This window comes from Malaya genurostris, chromosome 3 (assembly GCF_030247185.1).
Source record: "Malaya genurostris strain Urasoe2022 chromosome 3, Malgen_1.1, whole genome shotgun sequence".
Lineage (NCBI taxonomy): Eukaryota > Metazoa > Arthropoda > Insecta > Diptera > Culicidae > Malaya > Malaya genurostris.
The window spans coordinates 259,379,550-259,389,426 of record NC_080572.1 but is presented as its reverse complement, the minus strand read 5'-3'; the positions used below and the strand labels follow the sequence as shown (position 1 = coordinate 259,389,426).

At 37.5% G+C, this 9,877-nt stretch overlaps 1 protein-coding gene across 1 annotated transcript; it reads left to right on the top strand.

The window, feature by feature from the left end:
• Positions 1-391: 391 nt before the first annotated feature.
• On the top strand, positions 392-8,851 carry LOC131438755 (putative ferric-chelate reductase 1 homolog). Its single transcript, XM_058608997.1, has 7 exons — positions 392-476; positions 548-656; positions 913-970; positions 8,087-8,318; positions 8,393-8,505; positions 8,570-8,638; positions 8,698-8,851. The coding sequence occupies exons 1-7, from the start codon at positions 467-469 to the stop codon at positions 8,788-8,790; spliced, it is 684 nt and encodes a 227-aa protein (XP_058464980.1). The 5' UTR covers positions 392-466; the 3' UTR covers positions 8,791-8,851.
• Positions 8,852-9,877: the final 1,026 nt, after the last annotated feature.

The window sequence follows — 9,877 nt, the reverse complement described above, 5'->3', positions numbered from 1 at the left end:
GGTATCAAACAATGTATTCTAGAATGGTCAATATTTTACAGTAGATCGAATAACGAACTAGGCAAAGCTGGTCGTTTGGCCGAAATCGCAACAGCAAGTTATCACGACAGAGAACAGACATTCAACAGACATTCAACAGACGCAAAAGCCCAGAGCAACTGCTGGGCTGGTCGAAGCGCCTCTACTGGAGAATTGCTACTTGGTGATTGCGGTTTTAAACAACCGTTGAATAACTCACACACTTTGAAATCTCTACTTGGATGTCTGTTCTCTGTGTTATCACTGTGCTCAACCCTAACCGGCCGAACCGCTCAAATTAGTTTCTTATCAGAATGGCAAGGTGGTTAATCATAAAACAGTTATAATTCGATGTGAACGTTTTGGGGGTATCGGTAAATACGTTTTCAGTTCTTTCGCAGTTACGGGTCAGACCAGTTAATATCGTTGTTTTTAGCTATTATAAAATATGCCGTCAGGTTAGTCAACGGAAAATAAGTCGTAATTGGTTTGCTTTTGTGTTTCAAATAGTGATAATTTGCGCTTGCAGAATTGGATTTGCCCGACCTGCCGGATCCTACAGTTCTCATTAAACTCCATGGAACGTTCATGGTTATTGCATGGATTTTGTTTTCCTCTGTCGGAGGCGCGGTCGCAAGGTACATAAATTTGTTGGGCGGTACACTTATTAGCTGTTCGGCTTAAATCCGGGCATCGACGATAAATAAATCGATAAGCTCACTAGACGGCGGAAGCGTCGCTACCAGTTTATTTACACATTGCATAAATACAGCGGACGGTCAATCGGCTTCGGTATCGGACCCGTGCGGGTGACGTGTATATCACAGTCTAGATAGAGAAAATGTATTGACCGAACGGGTTTGCGTTCGTTTACGATTTATCTTTGTTTCGCAGGTATTTTAAGAAGACGTGGGTGACCGAGCAATATTTTGGTGGAGATGCGTGGTTTTTGGTAAGTGTACAAATTTTATTCTGTTAAATTTCCGTTCCAAAAACTGTACTGAGAATGTTTTAGATATATTTTCATAGATATTGTCAAATACAACTGCTTAATGGGTTTTGGGTAATTCATACGAAAAGGTAGCGCTTTACATTGCAAACGATCGTTTACTTGTGAAAACTGTACGTGCCGTACTGTATAGGGTATAACACTTTCAAAAAATCATACGTTTTTTTTTTGTATTTTGTCATAATAAAACATTTCTAGACTGTTTTGTCAAGTTTTTAAGTCAATCGAAGCAGAACTCTTGTGCTTTTGCACCGAGCTCTTGCTACTTCGCAGTATGAGATAAAGAAAGACCCATAGCTTCCAAAGTTCTTTACCGATAGGTTTGAAAATTTGACAAAACTTTCTTGAAATGATTTATTCATTTTAGTTGGTTTGAAAAAAAAAGATACAGATCAGAGACAGGACTCGAGCCTGTGTTCTTATGCATTCCGTGCATACGCGCTGCCATTTCGCCACCCTAAGCCTTGTGATAGACACAGCTCTAACACACGACTGGGTATGGTAAAGCGTACACAGAACATTGTCTAAATCCTAGCCGCCTCATGACCGGTATCCCATATCCAAACATCTTCTCTGCTCATTGGACAACAAACAATAGTCTTCTCGTTCCATACCTATTCTTCAGCCCAAGCACTGAGTAGGAGAGTGTATTTATAATCACCTGCTGTCTTCTCTATTGTGCCAGTCGCTGGCTGGTTACGGAGATAAAGTTTCATTGCGTGCACTTAAGGGATTTTTTGTGATATTTAACATCCACAGCATCAAAATTTTGTTACTTTGCGTTTCGTTACAAGCACATAAAATGAGTGTTGTGATTTATGTAATGTTACAAGGCAAAAGACTCGAAAATATGAGAAAGTGAATGCTTTGCTGGGCCAAATGAGCGACTAATGAAATCATCCTAGCAATGTGTGGAGCTCAAAAATGTAGCAAACAAATAAAAATACCGAGACGGTACTTGCAACTGTGCGTTCGAACCATTTTTTTGCAGTCTGTTTTTAAGTCAGCAACATTTTTTGCCTTTCTCATATAGAAATCACTGTGAAAACCGACTTTTGAACCGAGGCCCGGAGGGCCGGGTGTCATATACCATTCGACTCAGTTCGTCGAGTACGCAAAATGTGTGTGTGTGTGTGTGTGTGTGTGTGTGTGTGTGTGTGTGTGTGTGTGTGTGTGTGTGTGTGTGTGTGTGTGTGTGTGTGTGTATGCAACGTTTTTTTGCACTAACTTTTCTCGGAGATGGCTGGAACCGATTTTCACAAACTTGGGTTCAAATGAAAGGTCTTGTGATCCCATACAAAATTCCTGAATATTATTTGGATCCGACTTCCGGTTCCGGAATTATGGGGTAAAATGTGCAAAAAATGTGAAAATAAGTGCACTAACTTTTCTCGGAGACGGCTGAACCGATTTTCACAAACTTGGATTCAAATGAAAGGTCTTGTGATACCATACAAAATTCCTGAATATTATTTGAATCCGACTTCCGGGTTCGGAGTTATGGGGTAAAATGTGCAAAAAAATGAATATATGTTTTCTGGCTTTTCTCATAGATGGCGCGACCGATTTTCATAAACTTAGGTTCAAATGAAAGGTCCTGTGGTCCCATGCGTAATTCCTGAATTTCATCTGGATCCGACTTCCGGATCCGGAAATATAAGGTAAAGTATGTTAAAAATTGTATACCATCACTGAAAAGGGCGAAAAACCGTAAAAAGTTTTCTAAATCGACCTCAAATCTTCTCCAATTAATAGTTTTTATCAGTAGACGGTCAAACAAACCGATTTCGGTTATTCTTTTTAGGAATCGAAGAAAATTATTTTGAAGAATACCACAGTATTATATATGATGGTATGATTGATATGAGAAAGGCATCATTACACCACTAGGTGGATTAAAACAGGTTTTTTATCATATGTTCGAAGTTTATGATCGAATCTAGGTGGGCTGCGTGATTGTCGCGTATTTCTAATGAACGGATCTCTCCATTGGTCTTGTTACTCGTATTTTCACTATGTATTAATTCGAAAATCATTCGTTAACGGCAGCGAAATGTTATCAAACTTTCAAATGAGAGAGCTTAAAATTCAATTAAATATTAAAATTGTGTACTATTGCAGGGGAGACCGGAGCACAACCGGAAACTTGTTGGAAATTGAAAATAGCATTTATTTCAACTAGGTTTTTACCCAAGTTATCTATACCGTTGTGTAGCTTCAATCTTCTGCTACAATTCCCAATTTATGATTTGGAACAATATGCATAAGTTCTCGTACCAAGTCGCGATGAAGTGACCAAACCAAAATCCTATATTTCTGGGACCGTGGAGCAAAACCGGACCCTGTTCTCCGGACTATAAAGTTTCTCACGAAATGAAGAACGAATTCAGTACGGATTTAAATCTCAAAATAACTTATTGAGTGCAAAGGAAATGAAACTATGTTTGAATGAATTGTCTGGTTACAACCTTGCGTGAAATATAATCCTGCTCGCCGAAAATTTGGATATTGTATCGAAGCTTGACGCACTGCAGTACCAAATAATTTCATTAGTATTTTGTATACGTCTGTCTTTCTGAAGTATTTAAAGTGCAATCGCCGATTTGTGCAAAAGTGAAATTATTCAACAAAGAAGTTCCATTTTTTTTGGTGTGGAAACGAATTTCTGGTTCCGAAACGTTCAGAATATTGCAAAAGGCCTTCGGCGATAATTGTATGTTGCGAGCAAGTGTTTTTGATTGGTACAAGTTCTTCAAAGACGATCGAGAACGCGTTGACGACGAACCACGTCCAGGACGACAGATTTGACAGTTTTTTTTGATTATCGAGGTATGATGCACTCCGAATTACTTCCGATCGGCCAAACTGCCAACAATGAATACTATTTGAGTGTTTTGCGTCATTATCGCAAAGCTATTCGTAAAAAGCGATCGGAATTATGGGCCGACAACTCTTAGTTTTTGCACCACGATAATGCACCGTCGCATACTGCATTGATTCGTCGTATTTTTTTTGTCTAAAATCTAACTAATATCGTTCCGCAACCATCGTATTCGCATGATTCAGCTCCGTGTGACTTCTGGCTATGAAGCAAACTCAAACCAACGCTCCGGGAACACCGTTTCGAGCCACTTGAAGATATCAAACGTGAATTGCTACGCGCATTGAAGGCTATTCCGGAAATTGAATTTAACAACTGTTTCGAGGGTTAGGGAGAACGTTGGCACAAGTGTATTGGGGCCGGGGGATTACTTTGAGGGGAACAAAATAGATGGGAAAAAATAAATAAAGAATTTTGAAACTATGAACACAGCCTTACTATTTTTTGCCCACAGCAATAGATAGTATAATTTTAGTATATTTCGAAAATCCGCTAAGAATTTCAAGTCGAAAATTATGTGTCCGGTTGAGCCCAATTTTTGTTTGTTTCACGTTCGAGACACAAAAATAATTTTATTGTCCACGTAATCTAAACACTCAATATTAACTGGATTTAGCATGCATTCAACTTTCAAAATCACTAAACAGACCGTCATTACAATGCACATAAATCAAACTAGAATAAGAAATAAAAAAATCAGTAAAAAATGTACACGTTTTACGATGAGCACGATTGACGCCAAACTGAATTGACTCAGCGTCACAAAGTCAATCCGTGGAGCGAAATTATTGCTGGTTCATAAGACATTTAAGCTGTCCGATTCAACCCTTTGTTTGGTATAGCCCCGATCTCCCCTATAATAAGAAAAAAAGGTAAAAATCTATTCTGTCTTTTACGATGCTGCAACTATACACTATACACTTTTTAAACTCTCTCCTATGTTTTGACGACTGAGCTAAGGGGGCCATCTCAAATTTCATTAAGTGGTAGTGCTCAAAAGTTTAAGCACCTAAAAACAAGTCCTAATGCAAAATGTGAGCTCAATCTGCTCTCCTCATCAAGGGAAGGGAAACCGGAAATTTTCGAAATCGAAAAAAAATTTTGATACCAAAAGATTTAGAACTGCATGGAACGTCGAGATTTATTGTCATCTCGAGAAAATTTTGTTTTGAAGAAATCGACTTTCTATCGATTTTCAAAATCGAAAAAAAAATTTTATGCCGAAAGTCCATTTAACGTCGTGATTTAGTGTCATCTGGAAAGTTTTTTTTCTCACATCTGACACTTGAATTTTTCGAAATCGAAATTGTTTTAATGCCTAATGTCGCAGAATTGCATAAAACGTGGAGATCTAGTGTTATATCTAAAAAATTTCATGCAATTTTAAGATATTCTACAAAAATAACAAAAAACCGATTTCGAAAATCTCAGTTCCAGAAGGTCGATTTCAAAAAAATATTTTTTCGGGATGACAATTTCGACGTTTCTTGCAATTCTAAGACTTTTGATATAGAAAAAATCGATTTCGGAAATTTCATGTATCCACCACCCCCTCCCACCTCCCCCCCTCCCTAAGATGATTTTTAAAAATCGAAAATTCTCAAACTTTAAGTGTCGGGTGACACCATTTGCCCATATTCGATTTAACTCAAATTTTGCATAGGGACATTTTTGAGGTGCTTAAGCTTTTGAGCACTAAGAAGTTTATCGAACATAATCTATCAAAAAAATTTTCTTTCCAATTATGATAAAAAACGATATTTTATTCAAACTAAAAATTGATCCTTTATTGTACGAGGCTAAACTTGAGCATAATAAAAACCCGATGAAATTTAAGTTATTTCTTCACAAATTTTCGAACTTTTGATCGAACGCTTTTTATCAAGCTCCGGACAAGTGTTGCATAGCATTTTTTGGACGGAGTCCAAATTTTTTTGAGCTCCTGCATGTTCCCAGCTGCCTTACCAATCTTCTTGAAGACCCTCTTCACGATTGCCCAGTAACGTCCGATGGCTCGAAGCTCAGGGCAGTTTGGTGGATTGATATTTTTCTCAACGAAATTTATACCCTTTTCCACAAGCCAATTGAGAGTCGTTTTGGCATAGTGAGCCGACACTAAATCCGGCCAAAACAGTGGAGATGTACTACGCTTCTTATATAAAGGCAGCAATCTCTTCTGGAGACATTCAGATTGATAGATTTCTGCATTTATAGTTCCGGTAGTGTAGAAAAATTGTTGACTTCAAACCACAGGAACATATTGCTTACCATACCAGTACCTTTCGACCGAATTTCTCCACTTGAATCGACCTGTCCATCCTGTACATCCGGACACTGCAAAAGCCCTTGTTGCTGCTTGCTTCTTCTGTTCTACACTTTGTTTCGAGATTTTCTGCTTCTTGTAGGTCTTCAGGTGATTTCGCCTCTTGATACGCTGGATCATTCCGACACTCGTTCCTGCTTTTTTGGCCAAATCACGTATTTACATTGATTTGTTCTTCATGATTAGAGATACCACTTTCTGGTCCAGTTTCGGGTTGGGAGAACCTGGTTTTCTGCCTCTTCCTGTTAGCTTATCCAAAGAATAGTGTTCTCCAAACTTATTAATGATGGTTTTAACACTGGCATGATGAATTGCAAATCACTTCGCCAATATTCGCATAGTAATACCCTTCTCACTTAGCCATGTGTCCAGAACCTTAATTTTGACTTCCGTTTTGAATACGCGACATTTTGAAAACGCAGAATTTCAACCACACAAACAAGTAAACAAACGAAAGCTGACAGCGAAACGCACAGCATGCTGTGATCTGAGCATAAAAAAACCATCACAAATACATGCGTAAAACACAAATGTATGTGGATAGCTTATTTTCGATACACTCCTTACCGCTTAACGACATTAGGGATGACCCGAAAATGTTGAAAACCTACTGAGCATGTATTTCATTTTAACTTTTTGCGAGCTGCATGAAAGTAATATTTATTTTTCTTTTTTGTGTGCTTTCATTAAAAGAAAATGACTTGTGTTTACTATTACTGGACGATTTTTATTGCAGGTTCATTCACACTATTTCGTTCATCAATCATTTTCTCAATCTCAACACAGTCATAATTTACTACTGTAAAACTGTTGATTTGAAACTGTAGGCGAAATGCCATTGATCCGAAGATAGTGTTGGGCTCAAAATTTGATGCAACGCAAATTCAGCTTGATCTCGTCAATACCACCGGATTGTTTAAAAGAAATTGACAGTGTCAAAATGAAAATTTATAAAGAATGTGCTTGAATATGATATTCAGATTGAAAAAAAAACTATAAAATTGAAGTCTCAGATTTCCGGTTCCTACGGTTTAAAGCTGACGACATCGACCCTATACTACGGAACCGGAAGTCTTAGCCTTAGGTTTGCATACTTAGTATTTTCAACTTATTTATAGATTTTGAATAATCTTTATGAAATGGTTCAAAATCATAGATGAAAGGCTCTGGATCTAGTACTCGATTAGTTTATTTTTCATTAGGGCGTATAAGCAAGTGAAGGTTTCTCTTTAATCACTCTCTCTTACGATTATTGTGATGTGATTAAAAAGATTTTCTTTGATTTCACTACTCGGTTTGAAAGTCGAAAGTTTCGGGTATCATTTTATGCAAAGAGTTGAGTGATAAATGTGGAAACTGCTTGGTAATTAATAGAAGAGAAAGTAAACAAAGAGAAACTGTCACTTGCTTATATGACCTAATGAAAAATCAAACCGAGATATAATCTTCTAATACGGGGAAGGAAAAGATTCATTCCATATGGATAAATGTCAAAGGGTTGTTAATATTCCAAGGTTTGTTTCTATAGGACAGACGTAAAAACGTCAATCAATTTTTTGTTGGGATAACAATTCTTAAGATTATAAACCATACGGAAAAGTGTCTTTCTGCTTATCTTATCGATATGCTCAGCATAAGTGAAATGAACATATTTGGCCAAGCTAAATCGTATGCACTATTGAATTGATTATTCCGATTCGGTTAAATGACTCAGATCCATCTTCTACTAGATGAATAAATGATATCTCTGAAATAATGGTTGTAAATTGTTTACAAACTTTTCTCGCATAAACAGATTGATTAAAACTGTAAATAATTGAAATAAAATTTACGTTCACGATTTCGTTTCCCGCAGTACCATCGGATGTACATGTTTTTCACTTGGCTGCTCACATGCTCCGGGTTCATAATTATCTTCATCGATATGGATGGATGGCAGGACACTGCCCACGCCATATTGGGAACCATTACGTTTGTACTATGCTTCCTGCAACCCATACTGGGTGCTGCCAGTCCTGCTAGACAGCCGAGAAAAATTGTTCGCTTTTTCCACATACTATCCGGTAATGTGTCATACTATTTGGCAGGTGAGTGCCCCTCAGGAACGAAAATCCAATACCAAATTATATTCAATTCATTTTTGTTTCTGTTCCACGTTCAGTTATAAATATGTTCCTGGCAGTGGGGCTGAAGTCTGCCAACCTTCCGGAAGCATTATACGGTTGGATTGCGGGAGGCCTAGCCTTGCATCTATTGGCGCATGGGGCATTCAACGTAAGCTGATATAGAAGCCGTTCTGAGAGGCAATGAAAACAGTTAATTATATTTCTACATTTAGGTACTAGATTACATGACGCGGAAAAAAACTGCTGACCATCCCATGCTGGATCCAACGAAGGATGCTTCTGTACGAGATTTGATTCGTTCGCTAGAATTATAAAAAGATTAAATTAATTCCGTAAACAGTATTCTAGGTGGCGTAAGCTTACTCTTATGACGCAGATTATCGGACTGCTTGCTTTCACAATTGTCATTGTGGTGCTGATATGGCACGAATGATTGGAGCAAATGTTGATATCCGGTGTCTCAGAAATGCGGTATGCGGTGGTTATTAAACTAGACTGTGATTGTATGTATAAGCAATGCTTCGCGTTTGGTGTGACGCATAATAGTAAAAAAAGTTCCACTAGAATATCGATTTCGTTGTAAAAATATACAATATATCAAGTATGTATTTTTGTGAATCTGATAGTATCGAGAAATCCACTTTCAATGGCTTGAAGAGTATAAAAATCTTTTTATTTTTGTATATCACATTATTCCGAGTAGACGTAGAAAAGCCAGATGGGATTCGATGTGTGTGATTAAAATATGCACTCGATTTTCGTGAAGAGTTTTCACTCCAAGCCAATTTTCACAGGCCTGGATTTAATCGACGAAAGGTTTGCAATTAAATTTCCACTTTCTTAGATAAATGGTGCAAACATATAAGGAAAGTATGTACTCAACATTCTTAAAGATAGCTTGACCGAATTTCATAAACTAAAGGTAATACTTGAAAATCAAATTTTCAAATTGAATCAATCAAATTGAACCATTTATTGAAATCTGTGTATGTGAAAATTGATCCAGACTTCTCCGAGAAAATTGAGTGCACTTTAACGTTACACAAACATACACTAAGACTTTTTGTCATCACGACGAACTGAGTCGAATGGAACGTGGCACTCGGTCCTGCTAGCTCGGTTAAAAAGTCGGTGCTCACAGTGATTGAACATCTTTTATGTACGAGAAAGGTAGAAACATGTTTTTCAAGAAAATGCACCGAATAATATTTCTTCTTAGAATATCCGCTCAGCGACTGCGAAGAAAAGTTCTTTCGTGTTTTGGTAACAGTGGCTATGTGAAAAGCAGCAAATGTATTCAAATTACCCAATAAATCTTTCCAACTTACAAGTCTTGTTAATTGTTGCACAAATAAATTTATTTTGTTTTTTTTTCGATTTCCGGTTTCTGGAAGCCTTGGATGAAACTTGCATCGATTTCCGTCTCCATAACTGTTCAGAATCATTCAACTGAGTGAAGTTTCGGTGAACTTGAAGGGTTCATATCTTTTGGCACAAAAATGTCTCCGTTGGCTCGATAT